The 21,922-nt window shown below is 41.6% G+C and overlaps 3 protein-coding genes across 15 annotated transcripts in view; 1 reads left to right on the top strand and 2 right to left on the bottom strand.

Moving 5' to 3' along the window:
* The window catches only part of LOC124181203 (pleckstrin homology domain-containing family G member 5), a 185,482-nt gene that overhangs the window by 79,057 nt on the left and 84,503 nt on the right, over positions 1-21,922 (top strand). The gene's annotated exons all lie outside the window — the stretch shown is intronic.
* Positions 3,956-5,812, bottom strand: LOC124181206. The gene is made up of 4 exons (XM_046567532.1): positions 5,648-5,812; positions 4,882-5,343; positions 4,330-4,495; positions 3,956-4,220 (listed from the first exon to the last, which is right to left on the bottom strand). The coding sequence occupies exons 1-4, from the start codon at positions 5,688-5,690 to the stop codon at positions 4,067-4,069; spliced, it is 825 nt and encodes a 274-aa protein (XP_046423488.1). The 5' UTR covers positions 5,691-5,812; the 3' UTR covers positions 3,956-4,066.
* Positions 11,833-13,708, bottom strand: LOC124181210. The gene is made up of 4 exons (XM_046567543.1): positions 13,543-13,708; positions 12,776-13,237; positions 12,242-12,404; positions 11,833-12,131 (listed from the first exon to the last, which is right to left on the bottom strand). Exons 1-4 carry the CDS (start codon positions 13,583-13,585, stop codon positions 11,978-11,980), a joined length of 822 nt encoding a protein of 273 aa, XP_046423499.1. The 5' UTR covers positions 13,586-13,708; the 3' UTR covers positions 11,833-11,977.

Raw genomic sequence — 21,922 nt, 5'->3', positions numbered from 1 at the left:
AAAATGTTTGACTTTCTGGAACAACGCGCGTAAGAGTAACTACAGGTATACTTCTCAACGAGTGCTGCCTGTCACGTCAATGGAGAAAAAAATGTCAGAATAGCTGCCGGGAGGAAAAACCCGTCAGAATCGTTCGACTCGCTTCGCGATCGGTGGCGCATTCGACCTTGGACGAAATCGGGGTCGTACTATCGGTGGATTTTGCTGGTCGGGAGATTTCGTTGGGGCGAGATTCGCGGGGTCGCCGAATAACCCGGCTGTCGAAAATCGTCCTCTCGCAATCATTGCATTACAGACGTCTCAAATACCAAACTCGCACGGTATGATGTTTGTATTGCACGAAAATAACGGGTGCCGATGGAACTCCAGAAAGTGCTTAGAAGCCAGGTTCTCGTGAGTCGTGTGATGGATCTTCTGGTAGCGTCATCGCGTCACTGAGGTGGCGAAGATACATCTTATGCTCATTTTGCGTTTCCTCTGAATCTGCCATTCCATTTCCGCCATTTATGGTTGGAATTTTCGTACCTACACGCTCACAATCCATCACACGGACACGTACGAGTATTGTATGAGTCATAACAACGATCATGATCGCGGACCGCTGGAGTAGAGAATGATAATTATCAGACTAATTGTTGAGGGGGAACACTTACACGTGAAGGGTTCAAAAATTCCGGCTCAGGAAGAAGTGGGCCAACACTCAGCCACGAATTTAACGCGAGGGATGGACCCGGTGATTCGAACTACCGTAACGTCGGTGAAATCTTTCTCTCCGATAAGGCGGAAAGAAATTAGAATGCTTTTCCTCTCAATCGCCTTGCGCTCGTGAGTCGCGGTACGAGTATATTCATGGTGTGATTCAGGGTCCTGGATGTGGAGTCTGTGGAATGAAACGGCCGGCCTCCCAAGACGTGACAAAATAAATTTATTTTTCCGTAAGACTCGCGTTTATCGATATTTCAAAGCTGGCAATGATTGCAACGGATTCGCGGTTCGTCGTATGATCGCGAATTCGCACAAATATAATTTACAGTGTATTTTGATGTGAGTTTAAATTATTGTAGGAAACAGGACTGGAACAGAGAAATTATTTTAAAGGATCCCGAATTCGAGTACGGAAAAAAAAGAAATAAAATGTGGTTTCCACAGAAAAAAAATGATGCATTTTGATCTCGCAATCGCTTTATGGTTGATAATTTATTTTTTCTTCATGTAGAATATACAACACACTGCGATCATTTTCATTGCAAAACCTTGGTGAATTTTCAATCCCCCGACGACTATGGTATGGTTGATGAATGCCCAACGCTCGTAATAATCTGTAAAGATTACAAATGACTATTCATATTCAATTTGTGTTTACCAAATCGACTATTTAATTGATTTTTCAGGCGGTTAAAAAGCCTGGTTTATATTTGTTTCAAGTTATTCATCAAATTTGACCGAAGCGATGACAGATTGACGAACGAGTCAGCCGACAGTAAAATAAGCTTCATACTTAAGCAAAACTTGTTGCTGGCCTTGACAACGCATCGCTGAAATAAAAATAAAAGTAATTGAAAAATCGTGTCAAGTTTCGTATAACGCTGCAGTTTCATTCCGAGTACTAACGCGGCGAGTGGAGAATTAAATCACAAATCTGACCGCTCTGATCTCAACACCGATATTCCGTGTATTCGCATCCATATTTGGCGCAACGGCCCGCGGATTATAGTTGAAAACACATTCGGGCAGCCGCGACATATCGACGCGCGAGTCTTGTCGCGGGTTCATTAAATCGGATTCTCTGGCTGACGCGACTCAGCGCGGAATTCGCACAACAGCGGGTGCGTTACGAGCACTCTCTCTCTCCCTAAAAAACTCCCCGTCGCTTGACGTTTTCAAGCCTACGCTCCATCACTATCTCCTAGCAGCAGAATCGGGTTCTTCCGTAAGATCTAGGCTGTGACTGGCAGCGGCCGTAGAGCAGGAAACTTCACAGCGTGGACTAACTATCAATTATCTGGTTTTCGTCTATCCACTGTTGTTCTATTTTACAATCTATGTCTATTTCCGTTTTACTATGTTATACTTTTATTCTCATTGTCACTCTCAATTTTATTACCATTTATAATTTATTATGTATATTTTCTTGTACTACCTATTCTTATCCTGTATCTATCTAATTGTGCACTGTTATTTTATTCCTACCGTCGGTTCTTTAAACTATAAACCATTCATCAATTTCAACGATTACGAACTCTAGTCTGTATATCTATTATTAGTTAGCTATCTATTCACTTTATCTTTCCGGTCCGTTGGTCAGTAATATATCCTTTTTATTGTGTTATACTTTTGTGATGTTATACTAATATGACTGGATCTATTGTACAATCCGGTTCTCGTATTCTATGTCTCTACCTATGTATCAAAATTATCTGCATCGATCTTTGAAGTTCCTCCACTGATCACCTTTTTGTTTGCCTTAAAGCCCAAGCGGGTCATGGCGTAATAAACTCGATCCATCTATCTATCCATCTCTCCCCCGTGATGATACTCGCTCGGCCGCCGAATATTTTCTACCTTCTTTCTCTCAAGTTACCCTGGGAATTTCTTTACCGACCCCTCGATCCGGAATGAGCGACTCACAATCGCCTCCAAGATTGCGGTTTTGAAATTATACTCTGTTAGAAGAGTCTAGTATTTTCGTATTCATATCTTTTCACTTATCATATTTTGTGTCTAGTTTTTTGGACTGAATTCGAAATACTTGCTTTCATGTAGGGACCATATTCAAATGTATGAAACGAAATGTTTCATTCTATACGTCTCGAATTGTATTCTCACTACCAAGATTCGGTCATCAGAATTTAAAGCTACTCTTTGAAAAGACTTCAACTATTCATATCGAAACTTTTACCAAACACGAATACACACGCTTTTGAGAAATGTGTATCGTTTAGTCGTTTGTTTCACACGATTCATTTCTCCGTCTGCACTCCGATTCGCAAGCGATGTACGCATACTTGTCTGTACCTACTATGTTCTGCACGGTTTCTTTTTGTTTTTTCTCTCTTCCTATATCACGCATCGGTCTACAAGACAGCGAATATACCTATGTATGGTATATAATATTGACCCGAGGCTTCATTGAAGGTTTAAAAAATCCACCTTTTCGTGATTTGCGAGTTTTCGATATTTGCCAAGTAATACAAAAAAGGCGGCAAAAGGCGGGTATCAATAGCAAGTCTGCGTGGATCGTCTTACCAGGGTTGAGAACTAGAAGTTGGGCCGTTCAGCCGGCTCAGATTCCGAAGGTGAATCTGCGACTGGACGTGCGGAGAATTCTTTCCAGCTTCGAAAAGCGCAAGATATTCACGTCAGGCGATTCGCATCTGGTGCATTTCATGCAAACTGTAGTCGACGTTGAGGCTTTCACCGATTTTCTTATAGATACTTTTTCCTCGATTTTCATAATAAATTGTTCGCTGCTTGTGAAATTTTCTTATGTTCAATACCTATTCACGGTATCATGTTGATTTTAATTGACATTCGACTCAACGTGAAATGGAAAATTAGCTCTAGAATTCAGAGTCAGCCCCATCCGTTTTATCGCCTCTCAATTTACGGATCGTTTTTTAATGAGGGATATGAACTTTACGTCATAAACTATACCAAGGAATTCAAATGACGAAATTCCGTCGAAGAGACACGTCACGTCGGTTTTAACTCACTGCTTCTCGTCTGGGTTATTCCTGCTTTCTCGGTCGTAACGCGCAGCCTGCTCTTCGTCTCAAAATGGTCGAGGGATTTTTCAGGGTAAGATTCATGGCGAATATCGATCGTCAGAAAATAATTGATGTTTATCATACATTATCCGTTGAGGTCCTATCGTATATATATATATTTATATATATATACCTTTACATACACATAGACGGTGTAATAAAGTATTGCACAAGATTCGAAGCCCATCGATCAAAATATCACTTTGCGTGTTCTGCATAAGCACTAAATCTATATTGAAAATCTTGCGAAATGGGGAAGGTCCCACCTTCCTCCTACAGCCTTTGCAGTCATCTCATCCTCAGGCCGCAGAGGATGCTTCGGCATTGAGTATTTTTTCACAGCCTGTTGCTTTTTCGACAGCATCATATACAGAAGTCGTCACACTGGCAGGTTGCGGTTGTTCGCATCCACTCAATTTTTCGAGCGTGCAGATTTTGGCCGTTCGAATATTCCTGTTGGTCGATTAATGATAATGATAAGTCATTTTTGAGCAAAACTTTCACTGTAGCATATGCTGCTGGAGTATAGTATAACGGCAATAATTTTTCATCTTTCACTTACTTGCATTCGTTCAGGCTTGGGTAGGATGGTTCATAAGACCATGGAGCACCAGCAATCCGGACGCCGTCGGTGAGGACGATGGGATTGTCGTGGAGCGGCATTTGTACCGAACAGTTCCTGGGATAATGGCGAACGAAACACTCAAATCCACGAGCCGTGTAAAATGCTTGGATGAAAAAGACAACGTTATGTGAATTTACAACAGGTTAAACAATTTGAAAACGTTGAAACCTGGTGGATTTGCATAATCGTTTTTCGCCTTTTCAATTTTCACATCTAAACCTTCGGTGGCGTAACTTCAAGATTTATTCTGCATTCACGGGAACGAATTTCATGGAGCCGTAGGTTCGGAACCAACCAAGAAGTGATATTTTTCATGTACATTTTTACATTTTTCGGTTTCCAAGACGAAAGTAGATTCGGTTTATTGCTAGATTAGTACACCCTATAGCGAGCAGTTTAGTTTCATAACTACGTGCATATGTTTGTGAGGGCATTTCGATATCCACAAAAAAGATCCATGCATACGATATGTATAGTAAATGAACTTACAAATGAGGTTACTTCCGTTGTTCCCGCAGACGGAATCCGCAGCTGCAAATCTCATGTTGTACATGATGTTGGCAGTCGCGCGTTCCGCTTCGTCCAGACAAGGTCTGACTGAATTTAGAGCTGGCTTCGTCTGGTTCAAGACAGTCATATACGTGTCACAAAGTCTCGGTATCTGTTCCTGCACGTTCCATGATTCTACGCCGACAAGCAGAACCTGATTTATAGTGTCGTTGACCAAGGAATCTATCGAATTTTGCAGGCTCAGCAGGCTTTCCTTGGCATCGTCGAATGCCTTGGGTCCACCATTCTTCTTGCACTTGTCGATTACGGCTTGCTTGACGGCCTCATCATAATTATTCAGATTGTATAAACGCAGGGCTCTCAGCATGTCGATGTAAAATTGTGCAAGCATCTCTGGATGTAGTGTATCTTTCGGTTCAGTAGCCTCGGAACATAGGATTCCTGTAAAAGAGTGGAAGCGTATAGGAACGAAAGCAAAACATGGTCTACGAAATGAAAGTGAATCACAGGTGAAGGTGAAACAACAACCAAATATTGGAACGGCTTATTTCACGAGCTAGTGAAAAATCACGAAGTGTTGACAGCTCAAACGAATAGTATTCAACAGATTAGATGCTAGAACCGTCAGTCACTTGATTCTGAGATGCTAAAAACTATATCGCACAGTTATACGTCGAAGTTGAAGCTAAATTCGATCGAGTTCAAGTCTGCTTGTCTTGCCGTATAATTTCACAAGTTGGCTTACCAGCAATCAGGTGAACGAATAAAAATGCAACGAAAATCTTCATCGTGACAGCCAGAAGTAAGACTCTTGACTACGCCTCACGAATTCAGTACTGAAACTCACGTCGTTACGAATCTTAATAACCTAGACCAACTTCTTCTGTGGTCGAACTGTAGTCAATAACGAACTTTGAATTAAAGAGTAACCAGCTTTTATACACACACGCTAATCGTATAATCGACACAGAGGTCAAGATATCCAAACCTGACGGCTAGCAGTTTCAACGAAGATACAGGTTTGACCTGTCCTATTATCAGAGTACAGGGCATCGGATTAACAGCCAAGGTAATGTTCGTTTGATCTCCGGCAACATCACCCGATGTGGCCGAAGTTCTTTCTCGTACATTCGAATTAAAACGTTTTCTGTCTTATCGCTACACGTAAACTATACGTAAAATATGCAGTTGGTGTCGGTGGTGCGTGTTTTACGAAATGTCAGACTTGTGGATTGCGAATCACAGAGACGCAGAATCGTGTTACTCAACAACATTTCACGTGAAATGCATGTTCTCGTGTTCTTCGATCGAGGTATAAATTGTCACTCTGAGACTAACGATGCTGAGCAGAAACTTGGATGATTCATTTTGAATGCTTTCCTGGGTCAAGTTCTGGATAATGTTTGTGTTCCTCACGGTCTTCAATGTTCGTTTCCGGTTTCATTCATGTGACAAACACCACTGCGCAGCGAAAGGTATTGCAGCGCACTTCGGGCTGACATTTGAGATTTTCTCTGCGATAAATTCATGTATTGATAATTTTTTCATCATTTCACATCAATGATGAAGTGGCAATGAGATGATCGTCGTATAAAGCTTGGTAAGCTTTTTAAATCTCCATGACTGGAGAATCCTGCGATATAGGAACTCACGGCCTCAGTATTGCCCTTGAATGGTAGCCTTTGCATTGATGTACAATTCGAGTAGAAAATGTATTTCCGGTTCAGTCGATGAAAAGTAGATTACTAACTTTATGCTCTACTTGACCATAGAATTAACTTATTTGACCTCAAAAGCGCGATGAAAGTGGTATGTTTCTCCCTAAGACGGATTTGCGGGAAATATGTATCAAATTCAAAAGTCCCAATTTTCAAACAAATATTGCGGCAAAAATAAAGCCCCATATTTAACCCAGGAAAAAACTCGACTTTATTTCCTTGTTACATAGTGTATTATTATTTGACGAAATCAGTATCTCGCATATCTCATGGTGGTAATTTTTATTTTCACTTAAAATGCAATCGTTTTCGAGGGAGTGACGACGAAATTCTGGACTGAGCTCATCTCCTTTATTTTCACTATTCTACGTCTTTGAATCAATTGTCAGTCCACGATCTGCAGATCCAAAGTTGCCAGAGTTGACAAATGTATAAACAGAATTTTGTGATTGACAGTGTACATTGATCATGGAAATTGTTTTGGATCCCCACAAATATCGACGTCACGGTTCAAATTCCAAGAAGCAAGTAAGTCAAGATTGATAAGTCGCGAGGTCAATACCCGCGTATCAGTTGGGGGTGATAGCTGGGATGGTGAAGTTTGAGGCTTGAGGGGAAGGGGGGGGGGGGGGGGGGGGCACGGTTTTGCTGTTTCGAAAACTCGAATTTTTTTTCGGCTCATTTTATTTATAAACATTTCAAGAATATATTCCCAAAATTTTAAGTCGATCTGAGCAAAACTCTTGAAGTTATTATCTAGTTATTTTCCTGCCCTCCAACACTATAGCTCTGACAGCAGGTATACAGGTTATTCACTTTTATGGTTCTGGTCCATTATTCCGTTTCGAGAATATTTTATTTAGTAAAGACAGGTAAGTCAAGCCATAAAGACATATTTTATTCTTGTATGCATATATTATACACTGTACAATATTTTAAAACGAGAGACGAGCGTCAGTTTGTCGTTGGACGTTCGATCGTGCGCTTATGATTTTCTCTCAAAACTACTTTTCCAAAGTCCGTGTTCACTGCCATTCGAAAACTACTTGACCGATTCATTTCAAACATGGTACACATTTTCTACATATAAAATACCCCCCCCCAACGTGTAGTTGAAATTTTTTTTTTCACATTAAGGAGGTTTCCCACCCACGAAATGGCGGGATTTTTCGTGAAAAATAGCAGTTTACACTTTAGATGGCCGCCAAAAATTTTTGAATGATGAAAAACAATAATCAAAGAACGTTGGGGGGAGGATTTGATGATATTTTGACTAAATTCTAATGGTTTTTGATACAGGATAACTTCCGACCGAGACATAGTGAAGACCGCAAATTGTTCTTTTTCTGAGACGTTCTGGGGCAAGTTCCGTCAGCGGCTTGTTTTTGAATATTTCCGCATCGAAAAATTACAGAATATTTTTAAAAGTATACTTAATAATGCACTAAAGGTTTGACTAAATTTTACTTAATTCATACTTTTAAAAAAAATTCACAAAAAAATTGGTTTTTTTTCACGCTGAAAACCTTACCCCCCGCCCCTTAACGATCTTTCATGAAAGGAATTATCAAGTGACCATTTCTTTGATAACCTTCGGCAAACTTTACGACATCTGTCCTATGATTTTCCGTACAACTTATGCAACACTGACAGAAATATTCTAGGACGCATTTTTCATTTTTAGCATTCACGCCATCACGTCTCGAGTAAAATATTAACATATTTGTTTCAAATAACTAAAATGTTTGACTTTCTGGAACAACGCGCGTAAGAGTAGCTACAGGTATACTTTTCAACGAGTGCTGCCTGTCACGTCAATGGAGAAAAAAATGTCAGCGTAGCTGCCGGGAGGAAAAACCCGTCAGAATCGTTCGACTCGCTTCGCGATCGGCGGCGCATTCGACCTTGGACGAAATCGGGGCCGTACTATCGGTGGATTTTGCTGGTCGAGTAAACCCGCGCAGTAATGACGGGCGTCCGTGTATCGAAAGCGAATGAATGATTGCCGTGTCGGAATACGCGGGAAATGAGTGTCGATGAAATTGACGGGAGATTTCGTTGGGGCGAGATTCGTGGGATCGCCGAATAACCCGGCTGTCGAAAATCGTCCTCTCGCAATCATTGCATTACAGACGTCTCAAATACCAAACTCGCACGGTATGATGTTTGTATTGCACGAAAATGACGGGTGCCGATAGAACTCCAGAAAGTGCTTAGAAGCCAGGTTCTCGTGAGTCGTGTGATGGATCTTCTGGTAGCGTCATCGCGTCACTGAGGTGGCGAAGACACATTCTTATGCTTATTTTGCGTTTCCTCTGAATCTGCCATTTCATTTCCGCCAACTATGGTTGGAATTTTCGTACCTACACGCTCACAATCTATCACACGGACACGTACGGGTATTGTGTTAGTCATAACAACGATCATGATCGCAGACCGCTGGAGTAGAGAATGATAACTATCAGACTAATTGTTGAGGGGGAACATTTACACGTGAAGGGTTCAAAAATTCCTGCTCAGGAAGAAGTGGGCCAACACTCAGCCACGAATTTAACGCGAGGGATGAACCCGGTGATTCGAACTACCGTAACGTCGGTGAAATCTTTCTCTCCGATAAGGCGGAAAGAAATTAGTATGCTTTTCCTCTTAATCGCCTTGCGCTCGGGAGTCGCGGTACGAGGATATCCACGGTGTGATTCAGGGTCCTGGATGTGGAGTCTGTGGAATGAAACGGCCGGCCTTCCAAGAAGTGATAAAATAAATTTTTTCATCCGTGAAACTCGCTTTTATTGATATTTCAAAGCAATGATTGTAACGGATTTGCTGATCGTCGTATGATCGCGAATTTACACAAATATAATTCACAGTGTATTTTGATGTGAGTTGAATCTATTGTAGGAAACAGGACTAGAACAGAGAAATTATTTTAAAGGATCCTGAATTCGAGTACGGAAAAAAAAGAAATAGAATGTGGTTTCCACAGAAAAAAATTATGCATTTTGATCTCGCAATCGCTTTATGGTTGATAATTTATTTTTTCTTCATGTAGAATATACAACACAGTGCGATCATTTTCATTGCAATACCTTAGTCTACGCAAGGTTGGTGAATTTTCAATCCCCCGACGACTATGGTATGGTTGATGAATTCCCAAAGCTCATAATAATCTGTAAAGTTTACAAATGACTATTGATATTCAATTTTATGTTTACCAAATCAAATATTCAATTAATCTCTTAGGCGGTTAAAAAGCCTGGTTTATATTTGTTTCAAGTTATTCATTAAATTTGACCGAAGCGATAACAGATTGACGAACGAGTCAGCTGACAGTGGAATAAGCTTCATACTTAAGCAAAACTTGTTGCCGGCCTTGACAACGCATCGCTGAAATAAAAATGCAAGCAATTGAAAAATCGTGTCAAATTTCGTATTACGCTGCAGTTTTATTCCGTGTAACAACGCAGCGACGAAAGAATTGAAACACAAATCTGACCGCTCTAATCTGAACACCGATATTCCGTGTATTCGCATCCATATTTGGCGCAACGGCCCGCGGATTATAGTTGGAAACACATTCGGGCAGCCGCGACATATCGACGCGCGAGTCTTGTCGCGGGTTCATTCGGTCGGATTCTCTGGCTGACGCGACTCACGGCGGAATTCGCACAACAGCGGATGCGTTACGAGCACTTGATTTCGCCTCGAAACCGGATTTGCCGACGGATCTGCGGAGCAGAGAACAGTCCGAGTTATTTGTCGGCTTCCGGTATATCCTCCCATGTCTCTCTCTCTCTCTCTCGCCCTTGATTATACACACTCGACCGCCAAATCTTTTCTACCTTCTTCCTCTTAAGTTATCCCGAGGATTTCTCTACCGACCCCTCGATCCGGAATAAGCGGCTCAGAATCGCCTCCAAGATTTTAGTTTTGAAAACATACTCTGTCAGAAGAGTCTTGTATTTTCGTATTCATATCTTTTCACTTATCATTTCTTGTGTCTAGTTTTTTGGACTTAATTTGAAATACTTGCTTTCATGTAGGGACCATATTCAAATGTATGAAATGAAATGTTTCATTCTATACGTCTCGAATTGTATTCTCACTACCAAGATTCGGTCATCAGAATTTAAAGCTACTCTTTGAAAAGACTACAACTATTTATATCGAAACTTTGACCAAACACGAATACACACGCTTTTAGGAAATGTGTCTCGTTTAGTCGTTTGTTTCAAACGATTCATTTCTCCGCTGCATTCCAATTTGCACGCGATGTACGCATACTTGTCTGTACCTACTATGTTCTACACGGTTTCTTTTTGTTTTTTCTCTCTTCCTATATCACGCATCGGTCTGCAAGACAGCGAATATACCTATGTAGAGTATATAATATCGACCCGAGGCTGCATCGAGGGTGTAAAAAATCGACCTTCTCGTGATTTGCGAGTTTTCGATCCGCGCCGTATATTTGCCAAGGAATACAAAAAAGGCGGCAAAAGGCGGGTATCAATATCAAGTCTGCGTGAATAGTCTTACCAGGGTTAAGAACTAGAAGTTAGGCCGTTCAGCCGGCTCAGATTCCGAAGGTGAATCTGCGACTGGACGTGCGGAGAATTCTTTCCAGCTTCGAAAAGCGCAGGATATTCACGTCAGGCGATTCGCATCTGGTGCATTTCATGCAAACTGTAGTCGACGTTGAGGCTTTCACCGATTTTCTTATACATTCTTTTTTCCCGATTTTCATGAAAAATTGTTCGCTGCTTGTGAAATTTTCTTATGTTCAATACCTATTCACGGTATCATGTTGATTTTATTTGACATTCGACTCAACGTGAAATGGAAAATTAGCTCCAGAATTCAGAGTCAGCCCCATCCGTTTTTATGGCCTTCCAATTAACGGATCGTTTTTTGATGAGGGATGTGAACTTCACGTCATAAACTATACCAAGGAATTCAAATGACGAAATTCCGTCAAAGAGACACGTCACGTCGGTTTTAACTCACTGCTTCTCGTCTGGGTTATTCCTGCTTTCTCGGTCGTAACGCGCAGTCTGCTCTTCGTCTCAAAATGATCGAGGGATGTTTCAGGGTAAGATTCATGGCGAATATCGATCGTCAGAAAATAATTGATGTTTATCATACATTATCCGTTGAGGTCCTATCGTATATATATATATATTTATATATATATACCTTTACATACACATAGACGGTGTAATAAAGTATTCCACAAGATTTCAAGCCCATCGATCAAAATATCACTTCACGTGTTCTGCATACTGCACTAAATCTACATTGAAAATCTTGCGAAATGGGGAAGGTCCCACCTTCCTCCCACAGCCTTTGCAGTCATCTCATCCTCAGGCCGCAGAGGATGCTTCGGCATTGAGTATGTTTTCACAGCCTCCTGCTTTTTCAGAAGTATCAAATGCAGAATTCATCAAATTTGCAGGTTCCGGTTGTTCGCATCCACTGAATCTTTCGGCCGTGCAGATTTTGATTGTCCGCATAGTCCTGTTGGTCAATTTATGATAATGATCATTCAATATTGAGCAAAACTTTCACTGCAGCATATGCTGCTGGAGTATAGTATAACGGCAACAATTTTCTGATCTTTCACTTACCTGCATTCGTCCAGGCCTGGGTGGGATGATTCGTAAGACCATGGAGCACCAGCCATCCGGGCGCCGTCGGTGAGGACGGCAATATCGCGGGGCGGCATTTGTACCGAACAGTTTCTCCGAGGAAGGTTAGCGACACACTCAAATCCACGAGCCGTGTAAAATGCTTGGACAAAAAAAGACAACGTTATACAAATTTACAACAGGTTAAATAATTCGAAAACGTTGCATAATCGCTTTCCGCCTTCTCAATTTTTATATTCAAACCTTTGGTGGCGTGCATTCAAGAATAATTCTGCATCCACGCGAATGAATTTCACGCAGCCGTAGCTTTGGAACCAACCAAGAAGTGGTATTTTTCATGCACACTTTTACATTTTTCGGTTTCCAAGACGAAAGTAGAGTCGGTTTATTGCTAAATTAGTACACTCCATAGCGAGCAGTTTAGTTTCATAACTACGTGCATATGTTTGTGAGGGCATTTCGATATCCACAAAAAAGATCCATGCATACGATATGTATAGTAAATGAACTTACAAACAAGGTTACTTCCGTTGTTCCCGCAGAAGAAATCCCCACCTGCAAATATCATGTTGTACGAGATGTTGGCAGACGCGCGTTCCGCTTCGTCCAGACAAGGTCCGACTGAATTCAGAGCTGGCTTCGTCTGGTTCAAGACAGTCATAAACTTGTCACAAAGTCTCGGTATCTGTTCCTGCGCGTTCCACGATTCTGAGCCGACAAGCTGAACCTGATTCACAGTGTCGTTGATCAAGGAATCTATCGAATTTTGCACGCTCAGCAGGCTCTCCTTGGCATCGTCGAATGCCTTTGGTCCACCATTCTTCTTGCACTTGTCGATTACGGCTTGCTTGATGGCCTCACCGAAATAATCCAAACGGTAGAAACGAAGGGCGCTCAGCATGTTGATGTACGATTCCACAAGAATCTCTGGATGTAGTGCATTTTTTGGTTTAGTAGCCTCGGAACATAAGATTCCTGTAACAGAGTCAAAGCGTATAGGAACGAAAGCAAAACATGGTCTACGAAATGAAAGTGAATCACAGGTGAAGGTGAAACAACAACCAAATATTGGAACAGCTTATTTTACTAGCTAGTAAAAAATCACGAATGTTGATAACTTAAACTTGAATAGTATTCAATAGATTAGATGCTAGAACCGTCAGTCACTTGATTCTGAGATGCTCAAAACTATATCGCACAGTTATACGTCGAAGTTAAAGCTGAATTCGATCGAGTTCAAGTCTGCTTGTCTTGCCGTATAGTTTCACAAGTTGGCTTACCAGCAATCAGGTGAACGAATAAAAATGCAACGAAAATCTTCATCGTGACAACCAGAAGTAAGACTCTTGACTACGCCTCACGAATTCAGTACTGAAACTCACGTCGTTACGAATCTTAATAACCGAGACCAACTTCTTCTGTGGTCAAACTGTAGTCGACAACGAACTTTGAATTGAAGAGTAACCAGCTTTTATACATACACGCTAATCGTATAATCCACACAGAGGTCAAGATATCCAAACCTGACGGCTAGCAGTTTCAACGAAGATACAGCTTTGACCTGTGCTATTATCGAAGTACAGGGCATCGGATTAACAGCCAAGTCAATGTTCGTTTGATCTCCGGCAACATCATCCGATGTGGCCAAAGTTCTTTCTCGTACATTCGAATTAAAACGTTTTCTGTCTCATCGCTACGCGTAAACTATACGTAAAATATGCAGTTAGTGTCGACGGTGCGAGTTTTACGAAATGTCAGACTTATGGATTGCGAATCACAGAGACGCAGAATCGTCTGACTCCACAACATTTCACGTGAAATGCATGTTCTCGTGTTCTTCGATCGAGGTATGAATTGTCACTCTGAGACTTACGATGCTGAGCAGAAACTTGGATGATTGATTTTAAATGCTTTCCTGGGTCAAGTTCTGGATAATGTTTGTTTTCCCCACGGTCTTCAATGTTCGTTTCCGGTTTCATTCATGTGACAAACACCACTGCGCAGCGAAAGGTATTGCAGCGCACTTCGGGCTGACATTTGAGATTTTCTCTGCGATAAATTCATGTTTTGATAATTTCTTCATCAGTTCACATCAATGATGAAGTGTCAATGAGATGATCGTCGTATAAAGCTTGGTAAGCTTTGTAATCCTCCACGACCGGAGAATCCTGCGATATAGGAACTCACGGCCTTAGCATTGTCCTTGAATGGTATCCTTTGCATTGATGCACAATTCGAGCATGAAAAAATTACCGAATATTTTTAAAAGTATACCTAACAATGCGCAAAAGGTTTGACTAAATTTTGCTCAATTCATACTTCAAAAAAAAATTCACAAAAAAATTGGTTTTTTTTTCACGCTGAAAACCTTACCCCCCCCCTTAACGATCTTTCATGAGAGGATTCATCAAGAGACTATTATTTTGATAACCTTCGCCAAACTTTACGACATCTGTCGTATGATTTTCCGTACAACTTATTCAACACTGACAGAAATATTCCAGGACGCATTTTTCAGTTTTAGCATTCACGCGATCACGTCTCGAGTGAAATATTACCATACTTGTTTGAAATAACTAAAATGTTTGACTTTCTGGATCAACGCGCGTAAGAGTAACTACAGATATACTTTTCAACGAGTGCTGCCTGTCACCTCAATGGAGAAAAAAATGTCAGCGTAGCTAACGGGAGGAAAAACCCGTCAGAATCGTTCGACTCGCTTCGCGATCGGTGGCGCATTCGACCTTGGACGAAATCGGGGTCGTACTATCGGTGGATTTTGCTGGTCGGGAGATTTCGTTGGGGCGAGATTCGCGGGGTCGCCGAATAACCCGGCTGTCGAAAAACGTCCTCTCGCAATCATTGCATTACAGACGTTTCAAATACCAAACTCGCACGGCATGATGTTTGTATTTCACGAAAATGACGGGTGCCGATGGAACTCCATAGCTTGACGCGTCTCCGCTCATCCTCGCAATTCGTCGCCTTAAGCCCGGCGCTGTTCACTCCGAAAAAAAATCTCACCGCCACACTTTAGGCATTTGCACCGTGATTTCTTCACACTCACTTTCAGATTCACGTGTTTATTAGCCAGCCCGGCAACGCGGACGAGACCGTGAAACGAACCTTACGATGCCCATCTGGAAATCGAAATCCATGCCGTTCACGTTCCTGATGCGCCGTGAATGGTTCCGGTAAATATCGATGACAGCAATGATAACTTCGTCGAGAGTGAGAGATTTCTTCATCCTTCATTGATGCGCTGATCATATGTCTGACAGTTTGAACATATCCAAACAACTATACGTTGTTTCACGGATGGACGGACCTAGCTTGCGGTTTATTGCGGCACCGGGTCGTGTTGTTCGGTGTCGAGGTCTTCCGGCGATCGACATGAGAAAAATTTACAAGAGGGGTCGGGCAAGGTTTGATAAAGCTCAATGATGAGCACACGATTATTTGTTTGAACTTATTTTTTCATTGGTACCACACTCGCACACTAAATGCTTTTCGATTCACTTCAAAGTAATTCCTAAGACGCAATGGCAATCGATGAAACTTCGCAGTATTCTCTGCGAGTTGCGCCGTACGAATGACTCGGTGACCGTTTGGCCACCTCGTGATCGCAGCCGACAAGTCAATAATTCAAATATATATGTTTGTACCTAAGATGACACTCGGCGCGAGAATTCAAACTGTGATCAAGCTCGGCTAAAGGATTAAGCTTTTTAAAGAGGTATTATAAATTCGACTTCGTCGCAACGCATCTTTGTGTGAGTTAAACTTGTCGCAGGATCGAAGAAGATGCAGGGAAGTTATTTTTTGACACATCTTGCGGTAAGTGAATGTCACCTTCACAGCGATCTCTGAAATTGTGAAAACATACTGCTGCGCACTGTGTATTTACCGGATTTTAATCGATGGAAACAAACGCTGCGCTAAGGAGCGAAGGTGATGCTCGGATTACTAACATCGGTTACAATAGGTTATATCAGCTTTTCTTTGTGTACCAATACCACTTTTGTCAGATCTTATGGTGAACTTACCACACTTGTGTCAAAAATAGTACACACAACTCGTGCGTGCAGGTATCACCTACTTCCCGTACTTGTCATGTAATGTACTATTATGGGACATGAATATGAGTATCGAGAATACAGAACAGAATGCGATTTTCGGACAGAAAACTGGTACGTACATTATTGTTTTTACGTCAAACAACTGCATTAGAATATCGATAATGAAGTAATTGGGTAAAGTTTAACTATCGGTACCAAAATCTAGTGACAAAAAACGCTGGGTAGTCAGCATCCGTACTTTGACCATGTTCGGTCAAGCAGCCCCGAGAAATCGGTCACACAATTATATTGCATTCTGGTTACTGTTGAAATCACTTTTCACATTGTCACCGCCATCGCGTCCAACACCATTGGCCTCTACAGTCGCTGATGTATGTGCATTCGGTAAGTTTTTACGGCCTGTTATTTCTTTGTAATAATTCCTATCATCGCTCAGAAGGTTGAAAGACTTTGGCTGCTCGCAACTTTGAAACTGCTGGAGAACGCAGGTGTGAATTGAATCCATGCGCCTGTTTAACGAATAATACGAAATTCTACAATTATGCGATTAAATTACTACCGAAATATATGCTGGATATCGTTCGGTCACAAACTGACGGTATAGATACATGTGCAAATGTAACCCACCTGCATTTTTCCAAGTCCACAGTATACGTTGGAGGGATACTCCACGGTAGGCCAATCCTATCAACGGCAGTATTGTTGTCAGACGATCCATGGACAGGCTGAGTTACTCGAGTACAATTTGCTATAGCCTCGCTCTCGCTCTTGTTTGCTATACAATCAGCGGCATGATCCCTCCAAAATGCTGGAAATTAGTACATTACGATACGAGTGCGCAAAGTAGGTCGTTCCCGCACGGGATGACCTACGTGCGCACGATTCCAGCGTCGCGACGGTGAAGTTATTCGCAGTTTGGAACACGTGACAAACCTTAGCGAATCCTTTCTTATCGTTTAGTGGTCGAAAGAAGTTCAGTACATCATCTGGCACTGTTTCGTTTACCATTGACTTTACAGAGTTCTGAAAGTCTCGCACTGCTGCGGAGGCATTACCGAAGGCGAAGGGTCCACCATTTTTCTCACACTTATCTCTCACGACTTGTCTCACGCTTTCATCCATAAAAGTTAAGGGGTCCACAGCGCTGTTCTTGATATAAGTTCGAAAGCATAGCAGAATGAAACCCAAATCGATTTTACCCCCTGTTTGAGCCATGCTGGAGGCTACAGATCCTGTCAAGGAAATAGGCGTTTACTTAAACTACAAATTCAAAGAATGACTGTCAACTGATTGGAATAGAGAGGCTGCCGGCAAATCATTCTTGGGGCTCAAGATAAGAATCGACGAAATTTTACCGGCTCATTTACTATCTTAAGACTTCTTGAGGGGATTATTTGCGACGGAATCAATATAGATAAGGCAACTCACCAACGGCGAAAATATGTGCTAGTGTATAAAGAATCTTCATTCTGACAAAATTGGTCAAGGTGTTCGGCACTTTTGTCTAGTAAATTAACGGGAGCGGCTTGCGCAGTTAGGTTAAACTTTCAATTGACGTCTCTGCTTCACGCTGCTTCGTTGATCAAACTCGAGACGGTTTTTATATGTTGCTTTTTATCTCCGTGCAAGTGACCCAAAACCGCAGTTCAATGATAGTATACTTGTTAATCGAAATAGTTCTGCTATTGAATTTCAAGCTACTGAGGACTGACATAATCGCCACAAACTGTTGAAGCTTGGGCTGCGATGAAATACGTAGAAAAAGACGTTATCGGGATGCCATTTTTTCCCCATCTCCCCGACGTTATTACGATTTTGCGGCTCGAGATGTTTACGGTTTTAACCACTAACTGATGTCATCGTCAAATATTTCCTATATATTTCTTTTCCTCCTGAGATCAACGTGCAAATATGAAATTGTCAATTTTCGCAACAATCTTTGATCATTCATCATTACCTCTGGTTCTATCCACGAAGAGTAACAGTCATTTGACGGTGATGAAGAAATTACAGACTTCATTTATCTCAGAGCGCGACGTGCCGCGCGAATGGAGACAAATAACAGTGAACATCCCCTTGTCAAAAATCCGTGAGACTCCTCGAGCTCACTCAGTGATCGGTGACTGATTTGACCCTGGACGAAACGAGGCTCATAATTTCAGTGAACTTTGCTAGGAAATATAAGAGCAGCGAATATGGCAACTCGGTCGTCAAGAGAGAATGAATGATTGCCGTGTCGGAATACGCAGGAGAAAAGTGGCGATGAAATTGACGGGAGATTTCGTTGAGGCGAGATTTACGGGGTCACCGAATAACCCGGCCGCCGAAATCTGTCCTCCCGCAATTATTACATCACCGTTATTTCAAATACAAAATTGGCACGGTGTAATATTTGAATTGCATGAAAATGGCGGGTGTCGATGGAACTCCAGAAAGTGCTTAGAAGCCAGGTTCTCGTGAGTCGTGTGATGGATCTTCTGGTAGCGTCATCGCGTCACTGAGGTGGCGAAGACACATTCTTATGCTTATTTTGCGTTTCCTCTGAATCTGCCATTTCATTTCCGCCAACTATGGTTGGAATTTTCGTACCTACGCGCTCACAATCTATCACACGGACACGTACGGGTATTGTATTAGTCATAACAACGATCATGATCGCGGACCGCTGGAGTGGAGAATGATAATTATCAGACTAATTGTTGAGGGGGAACATTTACACGTGAAGGGTTCGAAAATTCCGGCTCAGGAAGAAGTGGTCCAACACTCAGCCACGAATTTAACGCGAGGGATGAACCCGGTGATTCGAACTATCGTAACGTCGGTGAAATCTTTCTCTCCGATAAGGCGGAAAGAAATTAGAATGCTTTTCCTCTCAATCGCCTTGCGCTCGTGAGTCGCGGTACGAGGATATCCATCGTGTGATTCAGGGTCCTGGATGTGGAGTCTGTGGAATGAAACGGCCGGCCTCCCAAGACGTGACAAAATAAATTTATTTTTCCGTAAGACTCGCGTTTATTGATATTTCAAAGCTGGCAATGATTGCAACGGATTCGCTGTTCGTCGTATGATCGCGAATTCGCACAAATATAATTCACAGTGTATTTTGATGTGAGTTGAAATTATTGTAGGAAACAAGACTGGAACAGAGAAATTATTTTAAAGGATCCTGAATTCGAGTACGGAAAAAAAAGAAATAAAATGGGGTTCCCACAGAAAAAAACTATGCATTTTGATCTCGCAATCGCTTTATGGTTGATAATTTATTTTTTCTTCATGTAGAATATACAACACACTGCGATCATTTTCATTGCAAAACCTTGGTGAATTTTCAATCCCCCGACGACTATGGTATGGTTGATGAATTCCCAACGCTCGTAATAATCTGTAAAGATTACAAATGACTATTCATATTCAATTTTATGTTTACCAAATCGACTATTTAATTGATTTTTCAGGCGGTTAAAAAGCCCGGCTTATATTTGTTTCAAGTTATTCATCAAATTTGACCGAAGCGATAACAGATTGACGAACGAGTCAGCCGACAGTGGAATAAGCTTCATACTTAAGCAAAACTTGTTGCTGGCCTTGACAACGCATCGCTGAAATAAAAATAAAAGTAATTGAAAAATCGTGTCAAGTTTCGTATAACGCTGCAGTTTCATTCCGAGTACTAACGCGGCGAGTGGAGAATTAAATCACAAATCTGACCGCTCTGATCTGAACACCGATATTCCGTGTATTCGCATCCATATTTGGCGCAACGGCCCGCGGATTATAGTTGAAAACACATTCGGGCAGCCGCGACATATCGACGCGCGAGTCTTGTCGCGGGTTCATTAAATCGGATTCACTGGCTAACGCGACTCAGCGCGGAATTCGCACAACAGCGGGTGCGATACGAGCACTCTCTCTCTCCCTAAAAAACTCCCCGTCGCTTGACGTTTTCAAGCCTACGCTCCATCACTATCTCCTAGCAGCAGAATCGGGTTCTTCCGTAAGATCTAGGCTGTGATTGGCAGCGACCGTAGAGCAGGAAACTTCGCTGCGTGGACTAACTATCAATTATCTGGTTTTCGTCTATCCACTGTCGTTCTATTTTTACAATCTATGTCTATTTCCGTTTTACTATGTTATACTTTTATTCCCATTGTCACTCTTAATTTTATTACTATTTATAATTTATTATATATATTTTCTCGTACTACCTATTCTTATCCTGTATCTATCTAATTGTGCACTGTTGTTTTATTCCTACCGTCGGTTCTTCAAACTATAAACCATTCATCATTTTCAACGATTACGAACTCTAGTCTGTATATCTACTATGAGTTGGCTATCTATTCACTTTATCTTTCCGGTCCGTTGGTCAGTAATATATCCTTTTTATTGTGTTATACTTTTGTGATGTTATACTAATATGACTGGATCTATTGTACAATCCGGTTCTCGTATTCTATGTCTCTACCTATGTATCAAAATTACCTGTATCGATCTTTGAAGTTCCTCCACTGATCACCTTTTTGTTTGCCTCAAAGCCCAAGCGGGTCATGGCGTAATAAACTCGATCCATCTATCTATCCATCTCTCCCCCTTGATGATACTCGCTCGGCCGCCGAATATTTTCCACCTTCTTTCTCTCAAGTTACCGCTGAAATTTCTCTACCGACCCCTCGATCCCGAATGAGCGACTCACAATCGCCTCCAAGATTGCGGTTTTGAAATTATACTCTGTTGGAAGAGTCTAGTATTTTCGTATTCATATCTTTTCACTTATCATATCTTGTCTCTAGTTTTTTGGACTGAATTCGAAATACTTGCTTTCATGTGGGGAACATATTCAGATGTATTAAATGTAATGTTTCATTCTCTGCGTCTCGAATCGTATTCTCACTACCAAGATTCGGTCATCAGAATTTGAAGCTACTCTTTGAAAAGACTTCAACTATTTATATCGAAACTTTTACCAATCACGAATACACACGCTTATACGAAATATGTCTCGTTTAGTCGTTTGTTTCACACGATTCATTTCTCCGTCTGCACTCCGATTCGCAAGCGATGTACGCATACTTGTCTGTACCTACTATGTTCTGCACGGCTTCTTTTTGTTTTTTCTCTCTTCCTATATCACGCATCGGTCTGCAAGACAGCGAATATACCTATGTATGGTATATAATATTGACCCGAGGCTTCATCGAGGGTTTAAAAAATCGACCTTTTCGTGATTTGCGAGTTTCCGATCCGGGCGGTATATTTGCCAAGGAATACAAAAAAGGCGGCACAAGGCGGGTATCAATATCAAGTCTGCGTGAATAGTCTTACCAGGGTTAAGAACTAGAAGTTGGGCCGTTCAGCCGGCTCAGATTCCGAAGGTGAATCTGCGACTGGACGTGCGGAGAATTCTTTCCAGCTTCGAAAAGCGCAAGATATTCACCTCAGGCGATTCGCATCTGGTGCATTTCATGCAAACTGTAGTCGACGTTGAGGCTTTCACCGATTTTCTTATACATACTTTTTCCCCGATTTTCATGAAAAATTGTTCACTGCTTGTGAAATTTTCTTATGTTCAATACCTATTCAC

Source organism: Neodiprion fabricii, chromosome 4, assembly GCF_021155785.1.
Source record: "Neodiprion fabricii isolate iyNeoFabr1 chromosome 4, iyNeoFabr1.1, whole genome shotgun sequence".
Taxonomy (NCBI): domain Eukaryota; kingdom Metazoa; phylum Arthropoda; class Insecta; order Hymenoptera; family Diprionidae; genus Neodiprion; species Neodiprion fabricii.
The sequence above is the reverse complement of the archived record's forward strand: the minus strand, read 5'-3'. Positions and strand labels throughout refer to the sequence as shown.

Excerpts from the sequence above, each read along its gene's own strand:
- LOC124181210 (XM_046567543.1), bottom strand. The coding sequence starts at position 13,585 with ATGAAGATTTTCGTTGCATTTTTATTCGTTCACCTGATTGCTG. Across the intron at positions 13,238-13,542 it reads ATTCGTTCACCTGATTGCTG|GAATCTTATGTTCCGAGGCT; the intron begins GTAAGCCAACTT and ends ACTCTGTTACAG. Across the intron at positions 12,132-12,241 it reads CCAGGCCTGGACGAATGCAG|GACTATGCGGACAATCAAAA; the intron begins GTAAGTGAAAGA and ends ATTGACCAACAG.
- LOC124181206 (XM_046567532.1), bottom strand. The coding sequence starts at position 5,690 with ATGAAGATTTTCGTTGCATTTTTATTCGTTCACCTGATTGCTG. Across the intron at positions 5,344-5,647 it reads ATTCGTTCACCTGATTGCTG|GAATCCTATGTTCCGAGGCT; the intron begins GTAAGCCAACTT and ends ACTCTTTTACAG. Across the intron at positions 4,496-4,881 it reads CAACGGAAGTAACCTCATTT|CATTTTACACGGCTCGTGGA; the intron begins GTAAGTTCATTT and ends TTTTCATCCAAG.